This window comes from Chelmon rostratus, chromosome 14 (genome assembly GCF_017976325.1).
Source record: "Chelmon rostratus isolate fCheRos1 chromosome 14, fCheRos1.pri, whole genome shotgun sequence".
NCBI classification, from domain to species: Eukaryota; Metazoa; Chordata; class Actinopteri; order Chaetodontiformes; family Chaetodontidae; genus Chelmon; species Chelmon rostratus.
The window spans coordinates 12,039,134-12,063,394 of NC_055671.1; the positions used below are offsets into that span (position 1 = coordinate 12,039,134).

A 24,261-nucleotide genomic window follows, 5' to 3' on the forward strand; every position below is an offset into this window, starting at 1 on the left:
TTCTTTCATGAAAATATATCTCGGCAAAGTTAGCTAACCTCCTACCAGTGAGCTTATTTCAATTCAGACTGCCTCAAAGATTTTTAGCCTCTAGCAGAGTGAACTATCATGATCTTTAAACATAATTATATGGTTATATTATAATGGTATATAATATAATGCCCCCTGTGAGCTAAAACGTTCATGAATATTTTACTTTCCCTCCACACCTGAATTAGTCATAACATTGTCCCTTTTAAGTAAGAGAAAATATGAATATTAATCTTCCTTGTGCTGGAGATATCAGTTAAAAGGAGAATCTTGCCTTCAATTATAGTTTTATTTATATTAAAATAGCTTGAAATTATTTCTTACTGTCGGGTCTAGCTTGTTAGGTTCAACATAATTATTTATACAACCTTTTATGAAACCAACCATTTTTCTAAAGAAACTTTGTTAAAAAAATATTCTATCACTGTCATAAGTTGCAGGTGAGCAAATGTAACAGAAAAAAGCAAAATAACACAAATACATATAAAACAGTTTATTTTATATTCTGACAATACAAAGCAAAATCGTGAGAATTAGTAGTAAATCAGATAGGAAAAAAATCCACATCCATCATCATCCATCAGTTTGCTCGGATCACTCTCCTCTATTCCTCCTCTGGCTTATTTTTCTTCCCCTTTTTCCTAGTGAAGAGAGTTGAAAAAAAATATATGTAATTTAGTTTTTTTTAATCAACATCCTAAACTTGTGCCACATCTTTTACCCCCAATGTCTATACTGACATGACAGCAGATGATTTGTGAGAGGTTCTTTTTAATGGATGTATGTACATCCCATCATGGGGATATCTCTCACACACACAGACACTCCTTACTTTAACTTGACTGCAGAGGAGTTTGATCCTGTCTTCTGAGATGTCTTCTTGTGTTTTTGTGTTCCTCCTTCTTTCTGTGTTTTGTTTCCTTTCTTCGGCCCCTGTCCTTGTGTCTTCTTTTCTCCTTTCTGCTTTCCCCCTGCTTTCTGCTGCTCTCCTTTGTGTCCTTTACTTGGTGCTTTTCCCTTCTTCTTCATCAAGAAGCGAGGAGTTGTGCAAATGGTGCTTCTTTTGGGAGGTTTCTTCTCAAGTGAACGCCTCACTTTGCTAAACACAAGACAAACACAAGTGGACTTATTCAACCTTCTCGTCAAAAACTGAAACTGATCAAAGAGCAAAAATATGGAGCTTCATTATCTGCATACATCTCCTTTACCTGTGTATCTTCTTGAAGCCAACCATGTAGTCAGGTACTGGACAGCCAGCTTGTTTTATGACGTTGGCGATGCTGGGGAACATATTCAGAGAAAAAAGTGTAAATTGTAAAACATCTTACAGGAAAAAAAACAAGCACAAAATCTGTGCATTAAACCCAGTATTAAAGTGAGACCAGTATCTGAATACGTCATCCTGATGATAAACAATCCGTTCTCGCCTTTTCCTTTACACCTGGTATTTTTCAGCATTATTATTATTGTGATCGGATGTCTGTCCTACAGAGCAAAACCTGCTCCTGTGTAATTTAAAGTGGCACAGAATATATGCATAAACAGTAATTAGAGGTGCGTCTCTTTCAGCCTTCTCACTTGCTCACTCTCTAAATTTTAATTTCATTCTAAATAACAACCCATATTTTATGTTAGCTAAAAACAAATATCTGCATCAGTGTTTCGTTGTGTACGAATGCCAGCACATTGTACATTGTGCCTTCGCACCTCCCTAAGATCCAAACACAAAGCAAGCCAGACTACCTCCAGATGTGGTCAGGCAGAGCCAACCACGTTCTGATTACGATGCATTTCCATCTTACATTAACGTGATTAACATGTTTTAATACCAGTTGTAAATGGAGTCCAGACACAGCCTACCATTAGTTTTTTCAGAGCAGTAGCGTCACATTTGGCCCGTGTACGTGTTTACCTGCGCAGCAGTGGTTTGTCATTTTCCGTGAAGAACGTGATGGCCTTTCCCTGATGTCCAGCTCTACCAGTCCGACCTGAGAACGGCAAACAGGATGATATCAGGGAACGAAAAGCAGAGTCGAGAAACCTTTGAGACACCACAGGCCCAAATATAATGACATTTGTCCAATACAGGCTGCCAGAATCAGGCAAACCACACACTTTGTCAAAAACCAAACCAAAAGGTATTGATTCATGATGTAAAATGAACAAAAGCAAATATTCTGGTTTGTGAAGTTGTGACCAGCAAATGTTTGGTCTTTTTACACTGGAAATGATGACTATTCGTTAATCACTGATTTGTTTTTGTCCATTGCCTCATCGGTTCAAGGAAGATCTTGTTGTAAAATGACTGATTATACATAAAAACTAACCAATTCGATGGATGTACTCCACAGCGCTGGTGGGGAAGTCGTAGTTCAGCACGAGGTTGACTCCTTTGAAGTCGATTCCTCTGGCGAGCAGAGCCGTGCAGATCAATACCCAAATCTTACCCGAGCGAAAGCTGTTGACTACGTTGTCCCTCTGAAACAGACAAGCCCCGGAGGAGAAGGATGAATACAAGGCTTCACTTCAGAACGGACCCATAATAACAGCGTATTAAGTGTTTGTGTGGACCTGCTGCTGTGTGCGCTCTGCGTGGATCACGTCTACATTGATGCCTTCATACACCAGCTCATGGAAAAGCTCCCGCGCTCGCTCTATAGACTGTACAAACACCAGCATGGGAGGCAGGAAACCCTAAAAATGACATAAAGAAACAGGGCCTGTATTCATCCGTTGTTTTCTTACACTTCCCCTATAATATTGACAGTTTAGCTGCAAAGCTGTTTATTACTGTGACTGAAAAAAATTTACTATTAACATACAATGAATTCTTTACAAACTTGAAAAGTAGCCCCACTGAAGTGCCCTTACTTTTTTGACGATGTCCCTCATGGCCACCAGTTTGCCGTTCTCCGTCCCAACAAACAGCAGTTCCTGTTCCACCGTCTCAACTGCTGTATTTCTGAGAAGATGATAAGTTTATGTTTCTAATGCGAACATGGCACAACATAAATCCACCGGAGTGAGGACTTCTACACATAGATTATTACCTGTGGCCAATGTTGACAGACACCAGGTTGTCAAGGTTCAGACGGCACCACTGTTCCACATCTGACGTGCAGGTGGCGCTGAAGAAAGCCCTGCGCACCCTTGAGCCAGAACAGGCCAGAAAAACTGTGGCGAGCTGCTCCCTGAAGCCCGTCTTACCGCCCTCGAACAGCTTATCGGACTCATCGACAACCAGCCACTCCACACTGAACACCAACAAAAGACAGCAGTCAATCTCCCAATATGTAGGGAGAATTTTTTGACTCACTTTTGAGTCACTTTTGCTTTTATTTGATAGCTGAGAGAGGAGAAAGGGAGAAGTAACAAGAGGACAGAGAGGGGCCTGGACCACAAAGCACGATTAATAGGTTAGTCAGCCATCTTTGGGCTTCATTCAGGTCTTCTACAGGTCCTGACAGGGACAAAAGAGTTTACAAATACAAAGTGACAAATAAAAAACAGGAATAGATATTTTTTATATAGTGTAGGAGAATCACTTTGCCATTCCAGGCTTTCAATGTGTCCTCTCTAGATCAAAAACAGAGCTTCCAACAAACTGAGGGACAGTTACCAAGCTATGGTGGTAACTATGGTGGATGATGCTATACACATTCATGCTAATGGTTTCCCACTGTTCCACTGATCCACAGGTGATGCTATTGTGTCAAGATATGCAGAAATGTGTCAGGAAAGGCAGTGAAGAAGAAGATGACAAAGCTAGTTAACATGGACGTAAATAATGTAGCTTTGCAGATGTTTTGTGAAGAAGGAAAAGCATTCAACACAGAGTTTTGGTGGGTGAATGTGGATGTAAACTCTTGAGTCTTCACAAGAAACCTCCATCAGGCACCTTGAAGAAAACAAAATTTAGAGGACGAGATTCAGTGTTACCTGCTGAGGTCGAGAGCTGGAGGATCCTGCTTGAGAAGGAAGATGATTCTGTTTGGAGTACTGACGAGTATATCTGCACAGAGAAACGCGGAAGGTAAAAAGCGAGATAAAAAAAATTCACATGAAAACATTTTCTCATTTCTTACCATATTTTTTGTTTGACTGTGGTCCATATTTCTTGGCTGCCAGAGAGGCTTTGTCTATGATGTGAACTCTAAATCCCACTCCCTCTGACAGGCGGAGCAGCTCTCTGTAGGTCTAAACACAACAAAACCAAAAGAAATGTCCTCAAAATACATCCAAATGTGTGTGTGTGTGTGTGTGTGTGTGTGTGTGTGTGTGTGTGTGTGGTGTACCTGGCTGGCCAGCTCTCTGGTCGGGGAGATGATCACAGCTCTGAATCCCAGGTTGGCTGGCTGCTGCAGGTGAGCGAGCAGCGGGAGGCAGAAAGCCAAAGTCTTTCCTGATCCTGTGGGAGCGCAGGCCAGCACCTCTCGACCCTGATTGAGAAACCAGACACATGGAAATCTTCACAAAACCGCCGTCTGTACACCATTACCAATCACTGAATGCATGCATCTGCACTCACGTGCATCATGAGCGGTATCGCCTGCATCTGCACTGGCGTCGGGGAGTTCAGCCCTGCGTCTTTGAGGTTCTGGAGGACACGCGGGTTGAGACGATACTCGGACTGCAGCTCTTCAAACGTGCACACGGGGTCGGGCACATCACAGCCATGCACGTTTATCCGGTGTTGAGAGCGAATACGATTCACCTAACATCGAATAAAATCAGTGGAGCCTTAACTGTACATTACAGCAGCAAATATGAATTTTACATTCATCATAATCGCATAAAATCTCTTTGCTTTTTGTGCAGTGAGTTGCGTCTCTGTGAGTACCTTTTCCTGATGAAGATGCTTCAGCCTCTTCAACGAGGATTTCTCCTTCCTGTCACTTGGCAGGTTTTGGATCTTTCTGTCCAGCGAGGAGGTCCAGGTGATGCCATTTCCCTCCGTGTCTTTTAGTGGTCCGCGACCAGCTTCAGTCAGACAGAAGACAGCAAACAGGAGTGAGTGTCTGACATGGAGGGCTGCAACTAATAATCACTTTAATTAATGATTAATCTATCAATTATTTTTTAGTCAATCATTAAGTCTATAAAATAATATCTTTTTAAAAGTACCTATCTCAAGCTCCCCGGGCCCAAGGCGACATCCACAATACTTGTTTTAGTAAGTCTCATACCCGAGTAGTATTCAATTCACAGTGATATAAACAAAGGAAAAGCAGCAAATCCTCACATTTTAGAAGCTGTATCCACAAACTTTCAGGGATTTTTGCTCAATAAATTTAATAAACTATTAATTGACTAATGGTCTAATTTTTTTCAGAGATACAGAACTGTCCAAATCACACAATACAGATGTCATCAACATGTTTTCTGTTGTCGATACACAGACACAGACAGAGACACGAAGGTGATGTCTTCACACTAATTACATCCTTGAACTGTTTTTATAACATGTATTACACTGGCCATGGATAGACCAATATCTGTAAATGACTACTGTCAGCTGTTAATGCAGGAAACAGTCACATCCTTTACCTTCCACCTCCACCTGGCTGCTTTTTGTCTTTTTCTTTTTTCTCTTCACGCCTTTCCCCACATCCTTTAGCTTCCGTTTTCCTCCTGCACCAGAACCCCCACATTCACTTCCCATGTCATACTCGTCTCCATCATCATCCTCCTCCAGCACTTTGGAGCTGCTCTGGGCTCCATTGGTTGGTCCTGTGCCAAAGAAATCGATCGCAGAGACAGGATCTGAGGACGCGTCCACTTGTGGAGACCTGACAGCCTGTAAAATGAGACAGGAGGAATGTCACGATCTGTTTGTAATAAACTTTTCTGACATATTGTCCCACCACTCATCTTAAGAAGTAAGATACTGAGGCGCCCAACTTCCCTTAAATGTTAAAGAAAATCCAAAAACAGTACATTTCAAGCTAGCACAAATCGTGGTTAGCCAAAATATATTAGACTGTGGCACGCGCTGCCGTTATCAAACGCCATTTTAATCCAATGCATGATCAGATACATTTTTACACATTACCTTAAACCGAGCGGCGTCTTGACCAAACCTCTTCAGGTCAAATTTAGCTCCTGTCCCGAGTTTCCGAAACAACTCGAAGGCATCCATTCCTACAGCAGCGTGGTTTGTCCGGATCCAGACATCACTAATCAACATCCGGATCATCCACCGGCAGCTCTTCCCCTCCGCTCTGAACGCTAGTGCCCCCTGCTGGCTGCGTTTAACACCCTGAGTGTAACGTGTAGCTTTTGCAAGTGCTGCATCATTATTAGTAAATCCACGATGGATGAAGTGTAAATGCAACCGAAAAGATGTATTAATAATCATTACAGGCGACATCTTCATATCTGCTTTATAATGAAAGCTGAATAAGAATTCATCCCTGCAATTGTTTATTTTGGTAAAACTGACAAAGGTGAAACATTTGTGTGAATACAGTAAGACTTGATCATCAGTCTCCTTCGTTTCCTTGTTACAACAATAAAGACTGTAAACTAACATTGAACACTACTGATAAAATCACATATGTGTTGGGCAGGCATTCACTTTACCAACTGTTTGGATGATTGGGGCTCCTAGACTGTTGCCCACTTGGTAATCTTGACATAATTATACTGCCTAGTGCACCTTGATGTAGCCTTTCAGGGGAAACACAAGGGCTTCAATAAAGATGCCGCAACAACCAGTGTGGGTCATACGCATGTCATTTATTTGATTAAAAACACAGGGAAGGAAAAAGAAGAGGACTCCTGATTGGTCTCTAGCATCTGTTCTCTGCAGGGTCCTTGTGACCTACTGCTACATTGATATGTAGATGCATCTAAAATATCAAAGTTATCCTTAGAGATTAACATACTAATGATTTAACCTTCTTAAAGTAGCCATTTTACTGGTGTTTTCTTTTTCGAAATCAGTAGTTTTTCATCAAAGCAACCGTGACTCTTTCTATTACTTTAAGACCTCAGAGTTGTTACTTCCAGATATGTTAAATCTAAGGTCAACTTCAGGAAAACAAGTGTGTTGAGAGACAAGGCAGAGAGAGATAAAAGACTTCTTTGACATCAACACCTGTTGTATGTACACTGCTGTGTTCAGTAACCCTAAACCAGCCTTTAGCAAATCACAGTATTTGTTTTGAACATCTAATGTACAGCTCATATGTCCAGACTGTCAGTCCAGTCACCATCATCATTGTTGTGTTCACACAGACAATGTAGAGTACTTCATAATATGAATTATGATTTAGTAATATTATTGGAATCAGTTTGACAGTACTAAAAATATTTTTCAAATATCAATATGCAGTGGCTTTAGAGAGTATTCAGACTTCTTCACAATTTTCACTTTGTGCAGTAGATTTAATTTCAAATGAATAAAATTACCATTTTGCCCATTAATCTACACTCAATCACCCATAACGACAAAGTGGAAACATGTTTACTGAAATCTCTCACTTACATAAGTATTCAGACCCTTTTCTGCAGCACTTCAGACTGATTGAGGGAAGGATGAATGCAGCCACATACAGAGACGTCCTTGAAGAAAACCTGCTCCAGAGTGCACAAACTCAGACTGGGGCGATGGCTCATCTGTCACCATGACAATGACCCAAAGCAAAAAGACAAGTCTGGAGAGGCTTCAGGACAAGCCTGTGACTGTCCTTGAGTGGCTCAGCCAAAGCCCAGACTTAAACCACATAGAACGCCTGTGGAGAGACCTGAAGATGGCAGTTCACAGATGCTCCAATCTGATGACGCTTGAGAGGATCCGTCAAGAAGAATGGGATAACCTTCCCAAAACCTGGTGTGCAAAGCTTGTAGAAACGTACCCAAGAAGACCTGAGGCTGCAATGGTGACGTAACTTCTACAAAGTATTGAATTAAAGGTCTGAATACTTATGTAAAAGAGGGATTGAAGTAAATTAGCAAAAAACTTTGTGATTGTGGGTTACTGAATGTAGATTGATGAGGAAAAATAGCAATTTCATCCATGCATCCATCCATCCATTTTCTTCCGCTTATCCGGGGCCGGGTCGCGGGGGCAGCAGTCTAAGCAGGGATGCCCAGACTTCCCTCTTCCCAGACACTTCCTCCAGCTCTTCCGGGGGGAACCTGAGGCCAGCCGAGCGACATAGTCCCTCCAGCGTGTCCTGGGTCTTCCCCGGGGCCTCTTCCTGGCGGGGCATGCTCGGAACACCCTCCCAGGAAGGCGTCCAGGAGGCATCTGATAAAGATGCCCGAGCCACCTCAGCTGGCTCCTCTCGACGTGGAGGAGCAGTGGCTCTACTCTGAGCTCCTCTCGAGTCACAGAGCTCCTCACCACATCTCTAAGGGAGCGCCCCGCCACCCTGCAGAGGAAACTCATTTCAGCCGCTTGTATCCGAGATCTCATTCTTTCGGTCATGACCCAAAGTTCATGACCATAGGTGAGGGTAGGAACATAAATTAACTGTTAAATCGAGAGCTTTGCCTTTCGCTCAGCTCCTTCTTCACCACGACGGACCTAGAACACAATAGTGTGCAAAACACGAAGGGGTCTGAATACTTTCTGAAGCCACTGTAAATAACTCATGGCAAACTGATGTTTAAAAAGCATTCCACACATGTAAAACAATAAATAACTCAACAATATATAGAGCTACAGCTCCACTGCTTCATGATGTGTCAGACAAATTATAGTATACATACAATGCTCCATTGATTCAGATTGTGTAAAATAACTGCAAGTCCACTATGGTCGCACCAAGCAACATGTGGCAGTCAATGTTGATATTGTGGCAGGCCACACAAAAATCAGTATATAGAAAACATGATTGGCTGCAATAGTGTTGTGTTTGTTTTCCCCTTCAGGGCTGTGTATGAACACCAGATTCTTTTTCAGTGCGCACACAGAACAGACAGCTGGCAGACCATGAGGAGATAAACGCTGAATTTGCCACTTTGTCGCTACCTGCACCTTTGATTCACAAAAGAGTGCAAGAGGATACAACCCTGACTACAAAAAAGTTGAGACGTGTTAAACATAATAAAACAAATGCTATAGTTTGCTAATCTTTTCTGACATATACTCAACTGAAAACCTTTTTTGGAATCAGGGTTGCAGATAAAAGTATATAAGGCACTGAACTTCATAATGTCTTGAAATGTACATAAGAAAACAAAAGCTAGAGGGTCTTATGGTGCCTTATTGCATAATCTTGGCCTTCAGTCATCAGTTGGTTTGTGGTTAGACGTTTCTCCTCCGATGCATTCAAACTGAGATCTTTGTGATCTCAGACAGAATTCGGAAACTCAGCGCTCAGCTTTACAGCTCTTCACAGGTCTTCAGCAAATCCTCCAGGAAATGTACCACCACCTCCTTCCCTCTCTCCTCCTCTCCTCGTCCCTCCCCTTCAGCCTTCAGCCCCCTCAGTCTGATCAGGGTCTGCTGCAGACCTCCAACTCTCTGCTGAGGGGTGACACTGTCCCCAACTGCATCTTTCTCTCTCTGTTCCCCGTCTCCTCCTCCTTCCTGCGCTCTGACATATTTGATCAAATGCTCTTTGATAACACTCCCCTCCTCCCTGGCCAGCGATGCCCCGAGGGCGGGCATGTCCTGCAACTGGCTGACACTGAGCAGGTGTAGGAGGGCCTGTGAGAGCGTGTGTCGCAGGCTGGCACTGTAACGGTACTCTAAGAAGTCGTTCGTGTCCTCGCTGTTCTCTAGCGCTGTGGCCAGGGAGCGCCACACACAGAGGAACTGCTTCGTGTCCCCGTAGCAGCTGCGGCGGCTGGGAACTGCCAGGGCTGCAGCAGACTTGATCCGCACCTTGAAGTTCTTGCAGGAAGTGACAACATGGCAGAGGGAGGAGAACGCGTCACAAGACCACAGGGCTGATTCTGAGAGGGAGAAAGATAAGTTTGGAAGCAATATTAACATAAAACTAAAAACTCTTGACAGGAAATAGAATCAACCAATCAGCTTGTTTGATAATGCAGCCACAGTTGTTGAAAATTGGGATGTGTGTGTGTGTTGTTGGAAACATGGTCATAGAGCCAGGCTGACCAATTCATAACGGGCAACGTGATGGCCTGAGAGTAAGCACGTACCGAGCGGCAGGGCGGGGTTTCTGAAAGCATTTCCCAATCCATAACAGGCATTCCATCGGACCTTCATGGTGGCTTCTGATTGGACCGTTTTAACCAAAGCACGGACTGCGTCTTCCAGAGGGCGCTGGAAGGCAGACCGGGTCAGCTGACTCTGGCGCAGGAAATGAAGCAGATTCCCGAGTGCCCGCACCGCGCTAGACTTCACCTGGAGGCGGTGGAGGTGAGGGAGTTCAGAGAGGTGAGAGCCAATCAAAAAGAGAAGATACTCTTCATTCAAACAGATCCATTTTGAAACTGCTTCATAGCAGAACCATACGTGGCAAGAGTTGACAACATCTGAATGTTTGTGTCTTGATCTTTGGTGTGAAAGTGTGAATGCTCTCACCCTGTCTTTGTCCCCCGATGCTTTGGTGGCTGCCTGTAACATCCTGAGCAGCAGCATGTCTGATAACTCCTCTTGGAAGTCCACACCTACACTCTCCCTGATAAAGAGACAAGATAAACAGAAATGAAATAAAATCCATATACCCTGAAAACTATATTATATTATACTGGTTTCATACAAATCAATTAGCTAAAAAATATATCCTTATTCTAAAAACCCTTTCTTTGCTCATAACATGGTGAAAGTTAGCCTTTTAGTCTTTTATTTTGCAAGATAAACATGAAAATATCTAAAGCATTTATTTCCATGTTTTCTTACATATTAACAGTAAGTGTTTCTGTGAGGTTGCCCAGGGACCAGGCGGCCTTGGCACGGACGTTTGGAGATCGATCATCCAGGGCAGCGAGGATGGTGTTTGCTGTGTCTGCCACGAACATCACATCCTGAAAAGAGGGAGAGAATAAAAACCACAACCTGAAGTGGATCAGAGGTCCATGTGGGTCAGAAACATGTTGCTCAATGGTCAACGTCCCTACCTCTCTAAGACAAGGGAACAGTATGTAGATTCCTAAAGCCCTGACGGCTGCGGTCTTCACCATATAGTTTTCACTGTAGGTCAGGCCCAGCAGCACGGTGATGCACATCAGCTGGGTCTTGTCCTGAGAAGCAACACTGCATGTCACACATACAGCTCCGTGAGGGTTTGTATTAGTTGTGTAGAAACAGACCAATCGAAGGGGAACTCACAGGCAGCTGAGCGAAGGCCTGCGGCAGGATGGAGGAGAGCGTGTCGCAGGCGCACGTCTGCAGTGTGGGATGCTGTTCATTCTGCAGCGCTCCATTAAGGGGACCGCTCAACACTTCTGACCAAAACAGCACCACCTATATGCGAGAATTTTTGGAGAATTTGTCACATGGGCAGTTGAGTAAATGAGAAAAAATAAATGAAAAAATAAATAAAACAACCAATGTCTGGCATATAATAAGATTATTTAGTTATTCTATTTATTTGTTGTTAATTTAGAAGGACAATGCACAATACATGTATTGTACCAGATATAGCTAAAGAGTAATTTCATCTGGACCCTGGGCAGAGGCCACTGATGTGCAGGTTACAGGGAAAAGTATCAAAACCATAAATCTTAAATCAAAAGAAACGAGACGAAACAACCACCCTGATACAAACAACTGAAAAACAACACTAAATTCGCACACACCATCAGCAATCCACAATTTAAAAACAAAAAATTATCAACCCAGACCAGGTCCAGGGGAGGAGAAAAATAAACATACAAATAAAATTAGGTTCAAGTCCCCAGTCTGCTTCACCACTGCCTTTGAACAACTAGCATAATAAAAGGAAACAAACAGCAATAGGAAATAAAAAACAATCTTAACAACTTAAACCTGGTCTGCCTGGATACAGTACTGTATACACAGTATAAAGACATTTGTACTTACTTGGCTCATGGGGACCCTCGAACTCTCCGGCACGTTGTTCTCTGCTCTGTACTGCTGGATTGTTCCTGTCCCCAGCTCCTCCAGTAACTAAATAAAAGGAAGTGACACAGATATCAGTGCACAGATCTTGCATAATGCATAATGCAGCACTGATTCAAAATTTGCACCATCTGCATTGCTAAAGCTTGAACACTGGAGCAGAGAAGTCATTAACAAATGCAGTAAGAGAGGCTAGAAGTTGTTACCTTCGCTCCATGCAGCTGTATGGAGGGGTCTGTCTCCCTAAGGCAGCGAGCGCTCACCTGCCCAATCTCACACAGACATGACTGGACCAGACAGAAGTAGCCCCGAACGAGGTGGGACATGACCTGAAACACATGGGACACATTAAATAAATAAATAAATAAATAAAAACACCCTCAGAAATGTTGCTTTTGTCTTTCTCAACCATTCTCTCTCACCTGTAGAGCTTCCAGTCGGACAGGGGAGGGCTCTAAAGCAGCACCTCCTCCTGACCCCGCCCCCTCACTGTCTGATTGGTCCTCTCTGGGCTGAGTCACCAGCGACACACACAGCTGCAGCAGCCAGGGCGAGGAGGCGTCCTCCTCCACCGGTGTGCGGGGAACGTGGGGGGAGTGTGTGCACGAGCTCCGCTGGGAGGGTGTGGCTGGCGTGTGAGAGGGTGAAGACACCCCGTCTCTTTGTCTCCAGCTGAGAGCCGAGTCTTGTGGCGTGAATGAGCCAGCACTGCTGCTGCTGCTGCCCTCCGGCTGTCGGAGGAGGAGCTGCACCTCAGGGAGAGGAGCCTGGGTCGTCACCAGAGCGCCATAAAGTGTGAGGACTGACACTCGAACATTCGCATCTAAAGACAGAGAGCAGGTGTATTAAAAAGAAGCCTGTTTTATTGATCTGCTCTCTTACTTTCTTGTGCAGTGCATCTACATAATACAGACCTCTGTGGCGCACATAGGGACGCATCTGCTTCCAGAGCGGGCTGAGCAAACCTGGTCTGAGGCGGTGGTAGGGAGCATTCGCCACCAGGTAGGCCAGACACTAACAGACAGGAAAGGTGGAGATAAGCTGGTTGGACAAATAAACATTGATTCCTGAGCTGAGCACCATCTCAGCACAACCTTTTTTTTATGCTAATTTCTTTAATAATCCAAATTTGAGTGGTCTCTTTTAGCCCGTTCATCTATTAGACACTGAAAAAAAACGTACTTATACCCCATTGAAAACAGTAAAAACACAACATATTTAATGTTTTACCTAACCAACAACATTAATTTGATGCCAGCATCAAATCAGAATTGGAGTTGTATTTTAATAATTATTAAATGACTTGCCACCAAACTTGACACAGATGTTCATGGTATCCAAGTGATTCATTCTCAGGACTTTGGTGACTTCCCAACTTTCATTTAGCAACTCCAGAAAGTCAAATTTTCCAAAACTGTGGTTATTCATTACAGCAGATGACAAATCATTGTGATTTTGGCCACAGCCTGAACTTTGCTGTATATGGGAAGGATCTAAAATTCAAGAATAAAGTTATAAAATGTTTCATCTATTAAACAGTTGAATCTCTGATGGCTGCTAGTATGGCTGTAAACTCTAGTTTAGTCTTTTGTGTTTACTTGGTAAAAATGTGACATGGGAGAGCCTGCATGCTTTCATGAGCTGTTTCAGTTCGACTTTGGTTCAATTTAAATGCTACCAGATATTTCTCCACAACTTCATGTGTGCACATTGTCAAAATAGACTTTTACATGGGCAGTGCACATAGCTCAACATGGTGGGTTTATAGAGGTCAAAACTGTGGTGATCAAGTGCATGTTATTGTACCTTTATGACCTGTGTGAGTGTCTGAGGGGAGGTCTCAGCCAGCAGAGCCAGACTGAGAGTGCGATGCAGCTCTCTGACGACAGTGGCCAGCGAGAAGGAGAAAGGGGTGTAAGATGTTCGAGGGGAGGCCGTATCTTCAGCCACAGCCAGGAACTGACGGGAGCCATCCAGCATGGCCGACAACACCTGAAGCGCACATGCACGCACCTGGAGGGAGAGAAAAGAGACAGATGCTACAGCCATACATGAGGATGAATTCTAACACAAGCAAGGGTATGTGGTACCTTTGGTGAGGGGTCCTTTAGTATAATTGTGAGCAGAGTGAGAGGCGGTGGTCCCCCGGTAGGAGAGTCAGGGATGAAGGAGGACCAGTACCCGTACAGAGTCCTTTTCTCTACACCTTTCACCACCGCCAGCAGACAGTGTAGCGCTCCCTGACGCACACGAGCATGGTAAAGCCTGAAAGAGAAATTGGGACCAAATGTAATGCATGAGTGCTTTTTCAAGACACCTTAGGCTTGTATGCATAGAAAAAAAAACTGCAACATGCCTGCTTGTACCAACAAAAACTGATTTTTCTGTACCTTAATTTGCTCTGTGCGTTGCCTTCTGGGTCGGAAAACTCTGAGTCAGAACTGTTTCTTTTCCAGGAGGGGTAGAGAGACAGCACAGAGGGTTTAGACTCTGCCTCATCTCTGCCACCCTCTCTTCCTCCTCCTCTCTGAAGTGCAGGCACTGCCTCTCTATCATCTTCCTCCCCATCATCTCCTCTGCTCGTCTTCTTCCCCTTCCCTCTGGATTTTCTCTTTTTATTCTGAGGGGAGATACAGTACATTTCAACTGAAAAGTTGTGTTTCATCTCTGATTTTAAACTGGTACTAGAAGCAATGCAGACTTGTCTTACCCCTGAAGTTTTGCCGGGCACAGCATCCTTTGGTGGTTCAGAGGGTTTTGGTGGTTCAGCAGGTTTTGGTGCAAAGAGACCCTCGTACTGAGGAAGAGGTGCTGGGTAAAGCACAGCCGGCCACTCGACACTCACACCTGGAGTTCCCTGAAACATGAGCCTCTGCAGAAAGAATGTACAATGTAAACTTTCTGCAAGATAAAAGACAAGTAAAATAACGAAGCAAGAGAAAAATCTGCAAATATGTTACAATTTTGTACCTTAAGTGAGGCCAGTATAGACCCAAGCTCCTCCCCTTCACCAAATTTCCACTTCCCACCTGAGAGACAACACTGAAGCCCCTTCAGTGCTGCCTGGATCACCTGCACAGAGGACACAAGGGCAGACATGGGTCAACTTTGATTAAATGTAGTTTCCCCCCATTCAAATCTTCATTACAACACACCGGTTATTCATACCATGCAGTAGAAGAGCTCATCGGTGTTGGGAGGTTTGGGTGACTGCAGCGTTTTCAGGAAGATGTTGAAAGATACACTCCTGCATTGATCATCCAAAGGTGGCTGACCAGGAATCCTGCAGAGAAAAAAGCCGTCCGACCACAGAAACAATTACAACCAGGAATTTACACTTCAACTTGTGAACACAACACTGATATATAGTCACCTTTTAGCCTGATATGCTGAACATGTTAAAAAACAGTTGCATTAGCATTGATATGGAGTTGTGCGTCTCACCACATGATGAATATAAGTCCAATATTCACTCTCATTTTGCTCCATCTTCACCAACTCCTGAGGGAAATGTGTGGCTCTTTTAGCTGCTAAATGCTCCACTATGTTCACCAGCTAGTCGCTAACTGTGTCTGTCTGTTGTTTGGTGCAGGGCAGGCGGTGTACAGTGAACATTTAGAGCTTTTTCACTGAAAACAGCAGCCTGTTGTGGTTGACAACCACACTATGGGAGGGCTGATAGTAAACCAAAATGGTATAATTGTGAGAAGGACATCTAAACAACAAGCTGAAACTCACAACAAATCTCCATAAAGCTAAGAGGAGTCCAGGATTCGTGTGTCATTTCTCTGTGGGTCTATCAAGCAACTCTTTCACACTGTTACATTGTTTTCACATTTTTGCTACATTTCTGTGCAAGGAAAATATCAATTATAACCACTTTAAGCACCAAGAAGAAGCATTTAGCAATAAAAAAAAAAAACATACAGATGCCAGTTTCAGTTTCCCGTTGCCTATCTAACCCAAAGGCCTTTGTGCAACCCTTTGTACTGTTTTCAATTGAGTATATATCAAAAAGGATTAGCAAATGATTACAATTTGTTTTATTTATGTTTTGTGAAAAGCTCTTTTCCTCTATCATCATCTTCACTGTTTCCATCAGGCTCTGTGCCCTTTAATCCTTTTCTGTCCCTTTTCTTTGTCTGCCCTCAAATGGAGAGGCAAAAGCGAAATTGTGCACCCAAACTGTGTGCACCACACACGTTCTTTAGCCTTTTACACCTTTGTCTGAAAAACATCCAGTGAAACCCTGCACTTTGGGACCTAGAATGCAAACACATATCCTGAATGAACGGATTCTGGAAATAATTCTTGAAGCTGGAAGTAGTACTAGTAGTAGTAGTACTGCATTAAAAGAGGGAAAATATTAAAACATAAGCATTTGAGAGCCAGATATGACTGATTTGAACATACTCATATATCATACGATAAAACCTACCTGAGACAGATGTTGGCCATACAGGTGAGAGCAACACGGCGTAGCTCCATATTCGACTGAGATGGAGAACTATAAAGCAGTAGGACTCCGTCTTCCCCCAGCAAGTCACTGAGGTGCTATGAATAGTAAAAATCTTAATGTGAATTTTGAGCAGTTATCAGATACCACAATACATGTTCAAAAAGCTTGCGCAAATATCCACCTGGTGGCACTGAGGTCCATTGCCATACACTATTGTGGACAGTGCCAGGAGGACATCTGAGTGTGTCCACGTACTGCACTCTTTCAGTGCACTGGTGGTGTAGTTCACCAATACATCCAATGTCTGCCCGTCCATTATTACCTTAAATAACAGTGAGAACAGACAATAAGAAAAATGTTGCCCCCTTGATTCAGAAAGCTTAGCGCATTTACATACACAGTCACAGTCAGTTTGCAGCAAATGTGTAATACAAGCTCTACCGTTACTAAAGGCTAGTTGTTACCTTTAGCTGATTGAGCAGGTGATGTACTAGCTGGCAGAGCTTGATGACTAAATGTTCTTGACTCAGCGGCACAAGTGAGCTGGCGTGTTTCAGCAGACTGCACACATCCTGAAATGGAAAATAAGAGGCTCAGCAGCACAACCAAGAACGTCCGTCACGGCAAAAAAACAAAACAATCCTAGATATCATGCATGCTGATTGAATTAAGTGAGGACGCAAACAGGATAGGCAAACTTTTTTTTTAAAGAAAATGTAGGTGTGTTTGCTGCCAGAGTGAAAACCATTTGTTTTTGCTGGGGTGTTGCTGAATGGTTGGTTGGACACTGCTCTATAACTGCCAGGTTACTGGTTGGGCTGCAGGATTGTCAACAAATTGAAAGGCGGCTGCTCATTTTTTTGCAGTGTAGGTTGATGATGCTCCTCTCTTTCAAAAAACAAATATTTTAGTCAGAAAGATCAACTTCACAAGCTACAACTGAAGCAAATAATGCATGGTCTTTGAAAGATAAACAACTATGATGAGATAAACAATATGGAAAATATGGAAAAAATGTAGTTCTTAATATCTACATATCTATTTTTTTAGGCCACCCGCTCAAACACTGTTATTGTTACTACATCAGCAGTCTTCAACTTCTCCCATCTCCTCTCTCTAGACACCCACACATCAGGCTGCCCCTCCAAGTACTAAAAACCTCTTAACCTGCACCATAGGGAGCATCCAGACAGGCAGCATCACCCCCTGGTCTGTAACAGAACCAAGAGGGTCTGCCCAGCCCTACAGAGGCTGGTGTGGTCCGCAGAACACGCCATCAGGTGTCAACTCTCAGCCCTACCATACATTTATACCAGGAGGTGCAGGACGAGGGCCGAGAGGAGCAGAAAAGACCTTGATCACCCCCAAAAACAGACTCTTTTCTCTACCTGGTCAGGGAGGTGCTACCACTTCCTGAAGGCTAAGACAGAGAGGATGAGGAAGAGTTTCATACCTCAGGCCATTCGGTACCTGAACCAGTGAATTCAAAACACACACACACACACACACACACACACACACACACACACACCTATGATACAGCCACTTGCCATTCATTTCTGACACACTAATGTCATCTTATGACGAAATCTTAATTGACCATATAGTTCATTGTTCAACCGTTCACCTCTTTTATATTTAATTGTCAGATGCAGATTTGTTTTATCTACTGGTTGGACTTGTTCTGGATTTCATCACACGTTGTACTATGTATGACTGTCTTTGTGACAATAAAACTTGATTTGATTTGGGTCGTTTCTTCATGTCAACTCTGGCAGCAAACCACGACATATCAGAGCCCTTTTCAGTGTCGCACGTAACGTTAAAAACAGACGTCACGTCAAGACCAAAACGAGTATTTGGTACCTCTGGTCGGATGCTGATGCTGGGCTCGAAGGTTTTGTTGTAGTTTTCGGACAGGATCTGGTCAAACAGCAGGTTGAGCTCCTCTCTGAGCTGGTCCGAGCTTGCTCGCAGGGCTCTGAGCCGTGCCGCGCAGCGAGAAAACTGTTTCTCGGCGTCAGACGATGAGCCGAGCCGCCAGCTGTCCGTCCCGAGCGGAGTGAACGGGGCGGCCTCCGCGGACAGAGCCACCGGGCGTGAAACATCACTACAGTTGACAAGGCCCGTTGCCGACAAGCCGGTCTGAGCCGCCATATTTTTGAAACCGGAAGTATTTTACTTCTTTGGCAGTTCTCGCGCTTCATTTAAGCTCGACACCCTAATGTCAGGCTCATTACTGCCCCTGCAGGCTTAACCGGGGACTCCTATTGATCCCCACCATTATCCAGTCTCTCTCAGCAACAGAAGAACAAACTACCATAAATGACATTTAATGAAGCAAGAGAGGTTTAAATTAATTACATTTCACTGAACTTTTTAATGCAGTATTTATGTAATATTAGATTATTTTGTATGTATTTCAAGAAGAACAAAATAAAGTAAAGATAAGGGAATAAAATAAACTAACATGCAGTAAAAAATATGCGTAAATGCAATAAAAAAAGAAAATATACCAGAAATAAAATATACTAAGACAATAAAACATATACTAAAACAATAGAATATGCCAACAAAATATACTAAAGTGCATATACTGAGATTCAGCTGACAATTAGGTAAGCGTGTGTGTGCTTAAATGTTAAGTACACAGAAGGTGCAGGTGAAGGTGGAGGTGAAGGTGTAAAAGTGCAGTGTACAGCAGCTCAGAGTTCTCACAGTTTAACACTCCAGTGAGGGGCTGCTGGGGGTGATAGCTTTGACAGCTCTGGGGAAGAAGCTGTCCCTCAGTCTGTTGGTGGTGGTGTGGATGTTCCTGTATCGCTTTCCTGATGGTGATAGATCTTGCCCTCTTCCTGACCCGGCCATCATATATAGAGTCTAAGTCAGGAAGGGGGCAGCCCACGATACCCTGTGCAGTTTTAACCACCCGTGCCAGTTGTTTCCTCTCCTGTGCCGTGCAGGTGCCATACCACACTGTCACACTAAGGCAGATGATGCTTTCAATTGTGGCCCCGTAGAAGTTGACAAGCAACCGAGAGGAGAATCCAGCCCGTTACAGTTTCCTGAGGAAGAAGAGCCTTTGTTGTGCCTTCTTCACCAGGCGGGAGGTGTTCATGGACCAGGAGAGATCAGATGTGATGTGGAGGCCCAGGACCATGATGTTGTCCACACGCTCCACCACTTCTCCGTCCATGAGGAGGGGGGCTCGATCCGTCTTTCTGGACCTCCTGAAGTCCACAATGACCTCCTTGGTCTTCCCTGTGTTCAGCACCAGGTTGTTGGCTGAACACCACTGGGTGAGCTGGTGTATCTCCTCTCTGTGGTGGGTCTCATTGTTACCTGAGATGAGACCCACTACTGTAGTGTCATCTGCAAACTTCACGACTGTGTTGGTGGGGTGGATGGCAGCACAGTCGTGAGTAAACAGGGTAAAGGCAGGCCAGATAGGATGACAGATAAAGTGACACAATACTCATAAATTGCAGGCCTGAATCCCGAAATAAAGATGAGAGATTGAAGTTTTTAAAAAATGTAAGCTAAAAAAGGAAAACACTTATTTGCTTTTAATAAAAATACCCTGTTAACTCCATCGATTTCTGCTTTTGCTTTGAAAATCAAGACAGTAAGTTGGTCAAACATAATGCCAGCACGGTCAATTGAATAATTTTTTAAGTGCCGACTTTACAGTTTTCACTTGACGTTGTCACAGTTGAATAAACTCAAAGAACACTATATGTCTGTTTCAGGGGCAAAGAGGGACTTTAGCACTGGCCCGAGATCCAATTTCAGACTAAAAACAGGCAAATGACAGATTAAGTCATTAAAAACCAGATCAGAATTTGTGGCAGGATGTAAAGAAAACGTTGTTTGGAAGAAATACCTCAGTAACACCACAGATTTCTGCTGTGAGTATAAAGGTAGAAGAACAACTCTAGCCTACAGAGCACTACATCCTTCCCAAGATGGGGCGGAACACTGAAAGAGCAAATGTTTTTGGTGAATACTGTGTTTTCCCCTCGATCATATCGGGAATTGCACTGTTAGTTCAACACTAGTTGTGGATCCAGTACTACTATTGCCTGTAATACAAGTCTGAGTTTGATCATTCTTCTATAGTTTTTGTTTTAAAGTATTTGTTTTTAAGGTTCTTTGTTTCTGTGTACCTATTTCTGTCCTTGTGCTGCTGAAACACCCATATTTCCCCTTTGTGGGATCAAAAAGGGACTATTTTGTTTCATATTCCCTCAAACTTATGGTTTATGTAAACTATTTCTTTCTAGTAAAATAAAACATCCAAAAGGACATCACATAAAAGAATTAGGTCCTATTCATCTGTTACAGTTTACACAGTCAGCTTGAAAATTTAAACCAATTTTTTCCCCTCAACTTGAGCTTTTTGAAAGTTACTCTCTGCTTTCATAGTACAGTATGGTAGCATATACATTCGAGCAACCTTCAAATTATACCTCCCTCTGCTGGATGTTCCCACACCATGATCCCTGTAATGCTGGTCAATGTAACAATTCCACAATTAACTTCAAAAGCCTCCTCCCAGTGTTAAAGCCTCAATTTTCTCATATTTTGTTATACTGGTATTCTGTAGAAAATCTGACTTGGGCATTGCCTTAAGGAACCAACATGTGCATCATGTTTCACAATATTCTGATGAGAATAGAGAGACAATATACTGCCAAGGCCAACGATATGTCAGGACCTTTGTTTCTGGTACATGCAAGAGAAGCAGCCACACACACACACACACTGTACGCACATTTTGAACCGATTTACTGTCTGAAAAGTTGTTTTGTGCTGAGCATGTTGAAAATATCACAATACCAAACAGCACGCTAAATTACATTCTAGAGATTATACAACAGGAACACTGTAAATACTCACAACTGAAGTGCAAACAGGAATGTTCAAGCATGTACAAAACCTTCACTCTCTCAGAAGGTGATATTCTTTATTAAGTGAAAGCAACAGTCCTGGTATTTTTTTTATATTTAATCTCAGTCAACATTAAAATTAAAAGGCATTTCAACAAAAACTGTCCGTTGCTCATTTTAATCCCATGAAAAATAAGTTATTATACAACATACCCATATGAAACAATGTACAAGATCTGTGCATCAACGCACAGCAAAAACAATATCCAGAAATTATGAGCCATGGTGAGTCTGTCAGATGTGCAAATGCTGACTGAGAGCTGGCATGGGGGGGTTGGGGGTGTAGTTTTTACACTGGCATTCTCTATGAACGGCACATCGCCGATCCAGGCACGACTAAAGTGCCACCCACCGATGGTGGTGGCGCTGTAGGTGGCAAACAATAACAGACTGAAGCGAGCAGGAAACCAGGATGAAAGCATGTCGGCAGAAAGGTGGCAGTAAATGTACAGTGTGGCGCAAAGTGTTAAGGGCTGAATTAAAAGGAGTTTTAGGAGGCCATGTGTGGATCTCAGCCTGACTTGAACAGCAGAATGGCCACCTGGCCCAGGTAGAAGTAGATGAAATGCTTCGTCTCGTGCGTCACATAGCTGCCAAAGTTCCTGCCAACAATGCAATGCCATGTGGGGTTGTACTTCTTGTCAAACTCCTGCAGGGGACACAATAATGAGCACATCACAGATAAAAAGCCTATTAACAGCAGATTTCAATCAACGTTACACATTCCTGCTAATTCAATATTGATCTAACGTACCTTTTTGACGTAAGCAGCGATATCCTTCTCGATGTTGTACTTTTCCATAGCCTGCATGGCACAGTCCACTGCGTCCTGCTGCATTTCATCAGACATGTCCGCATTCTTTATCACTGCCTTCTTGTCAGACATGTTGGCGTTTGACTGCGAGCGAGAGAGAGAGAATATTCAAGAGACATTTTCTACATCTCACTAGTTCAACTGGGCCCTGTGTGAGCCTCATCAGTCCATGTCTACAACACTGCTGCCACCACTTGCTTATAGAAACAAACAGTCATTGGCAGCAGTTATGACTCTACTTACTTGCATTTAGAAATTATGCTTTACCAGATTTACAAATGAGATCTTAATGCAGGTGGGCACCCTCTCCAATCCAACTGAGTGGTCAGGAGGTTTCATGAAGACATCTGGAGAACTCTGCACACTGACACACAGTTGTTCTGGATCATACTGAGTGCAGTTATACAGACAACCCAGTAATGTGGGTTTGTGAGACAATAAATCTGCAAGTGCCACAGTCTAAGAAGGTGCTGGCATGACATGCATAAGCAGCATTACTGCAAAAGATGCACCAGCACTGTGCAGCTCATAACTTTGCTTTACTGCTTCTAGTGAGGCAACACTTGCGCATTTCTGCACACATTCAACAACGAGTTACTCCTACAATTCAACTCAAGTTGACAGATCGCAACAACAAGTCAGGAGAAAGTGGAAGAGAGCATTCATGCAGCCTCTCAGGACAAATACAAGGAGCTCTGGCGAGGTTAGCATGCAGGCAAACAGCAGCCTCGCTGTTCCCTCTCACCTGCTGACAGCGTGCAGGCCATATCAGCAGTAAACACTAACGATGAAACACCATCATACATGCAATGAACTCTTACCGTCTCTCTGCGAAGTTACAAAGCTCAGGCGCGTTCGTTTTGTGCAGCTGGACAGTTTTTCCTTCATTTATGGATGGAAAACGTGCGTCTCTGCCCCGCCCTCCCCACCACAGCCGCTATCTGATTGGCTGGAGTGAGGCCTCCACCCTAGTGACGGCGTTTTTCACTTGCGGACAGTGCCTGCATCTTATTTCCACCCAGAATGCACCGTTTCCAACACTCCCTCCCCTCAGACTGGGGGCCTAATCGATTCAGGTGATCGGGTCGATCGATGGTTATCGATCTGCATAACTTAAAGAGAGCTTGCGACGCATTACGATCCAGATTACACCCAATCAGGGCAGGGGAAGTGAGGCACTAGGTGAATATGTATTGTTAAACTTATTGATCCCATGCCAATTGTGAAGACACCAAAAGGAACAGCAGGTCAGATCTTTCAGCTGGATTTTCAAGGCAAAAATGTCGTAAATGTCTTTCTGTAATGCAGCATGATGACGTAATGGACACCCGGTTCTTACCCGCCTGCAAGTGTCATACAGGGGGGCACTTAGAGAAACCACAGAAACTAGGTAAGACTAGTTTATGTGTCTGAACACCTCTGGAAATAAATAAAAACCCACCTCTGAGAACATGCACAATTCAAGATCCAGAGTTAGATTTCATGCAATTTTCACTTATTTTAAAGCCCCCTTCAGCGCTGAAGGTCTAGAGGGCTGAAAGTTTCTCCGTGCTCACCTTGAATCTCACATTTATGTACAAGCAGGATTTAATGATCACGAAGAGCAAACCAATCATAGTCCGGTATGCAACGCAAACAAATGTGAAAACCTCTTTATTTTACTTTTCAGTGAGGTAGGAGACAATTTACAGACTCTGTACATTTCAGTGAAGACAGCAGCGTGAGGATTAAGAGTGCTGACACTTGTGTTGGATGATCTTGACTGAAAATGCAAGGAGTGCTTGTCTATGCGGGGGGAGACACATGAAAACATTTCCTCCTGACACATCAACAGTATTATTTTTACTGTTTGGATCTCCTTCTGCAGGCACACCGGAAAGACTTTATTTATTTGGGGCCAAATGAGGATTGAAGCTGGGCCACTGAGTGTTGTTTAGTAATGTTTGGTCACAATAAAAGCAGAAACACTGCCCCTGCAGAAGTGGGGTCATCCTTCCTGTTAGTA

The 24,261-nt window shown here is 43.5% G+C and overlaps 3 protein-coding genes across 4 annotated transcripts; all 3 read right to left on the minus strand.

The window, feature by feature from the left end:
- Positions 1 to 624: 624 nt before the first annotated feature.
- ddx52 (DEAD (Asp-Glu-Ala-Asp) box polypeptide 52) lies at positions 625 to 6,221 on the minus strand. Its single transcript, XM_041952554.1, has 15 exons — positions 6,083 to 6,221; positions 5,578 to 5,827; positions 4,871 to 5,010; positions 4,559 to 4,744; positions 4,326 to 4,469; positions 4,116 to 4,227; positions 3,970 to 4,042; positions 3,081 to 3,284; positions 2,902 to 2,992; positions 2,602 to 2,724; positions 2,358 to 2,508; positions 1,943 to 2,018; positions 1,239 to 1,310; positions 863 to 1,129; positions 625 to 671 (listed from the first exon to the last, which is right to left on the minus strand). The coding sequence occupies exons 1-15, from the start codon at positions 6,215 to 6,217 to the stop codon at positions 635 to 637; spliced, it is 2,061 nt and encodes a 686-aa protein (XP_041808488.1). The 5' UTR covers positions 6,218 to 6,221; the 3' UTR covers positions 625 to 634.
- Positions 6,222 to 8,252: 2,031 nt separating this feature from the next.
- heatr6 (HEAT repeat containing 6) lies at positions 8,253 to 18,650 on the minus strand. Its single transcript, XM_041952461.1, has 20 exons — positions 18,360 to 18,650; positions 16,958 to 17,065; positions 16,675 to 16,815; positions 16,473 to 16,588; positions 15,203 to 15,317; positions 15,005 to 15,106; positions 14,745 to 14,906; positions 14,425 to 14,654; positions 14,125 to 14,299; positions 13,841 to 14,047; positions 12,949 to 13,048; positions 12,457 to 12,857; positions 12,241 to 12,363; positions 11,996 to 12,082; positions 11,282 to 11,416; positions 11,071 to 11,193; positions 10,853 to 10,977; positions 10,535 to 10,631; positions 10,150 to 10,354; positions 8,253 to 9,939 (listed from the first exon to the last, which is right to left on the minus strand). The coding sequence occupies exons 1-20, from the start codon at positions 18,648 to 18,650 to the stop codon at positions 9,365 to 9,367; spliced, it is 3,618 nt and encodes a 1,205-aa protein (XP_041808395.1). The 3' UTR covers positions 8,253 to 9,364.
- Positions 18,651 to 21,442: 2,792 nt separating this feature from the next.
- Positions 21,443 to 23,164, minus strand: dynll2b (dynein, light chain, LC8-type 2b). 2 transcript variants are annotated; one of them, XM_041952275.1, is made up of 3 exons: positions 23,078 to 23,164; positions 22,197 to 22,340; positions 21,443 to 22,091 (listed from the first exon to the last, which is right to left on the minus strand). In XM_041952275.1, the coding sequence occupies exons 2-3, from the start codon at positions 22,326 to 22,328 to the stop codon at positions 21,954 to 21,956; spliced, it is 270 nt and encodes an 89-aa protein (XP_041808209.1). In that variant the 5' UTR covers positions 22,329 to 22,340; positions 23,078 to 23,164; the 3' UTR covers positions 21,443 to 21,953. The 2 variants fall into 2 exon arrangements, with proteins under 2 accessions (XP_041808209.1, XP_041808208.1); XM_041952274.1 differs by lacking the exon at positions 23,078 to 23,164 and adding an exon at positions 22,524 to 22,620.
- Between the last annotated feature and the right edge of the window lie 1,097 nt (positions 23,165 to 24,261).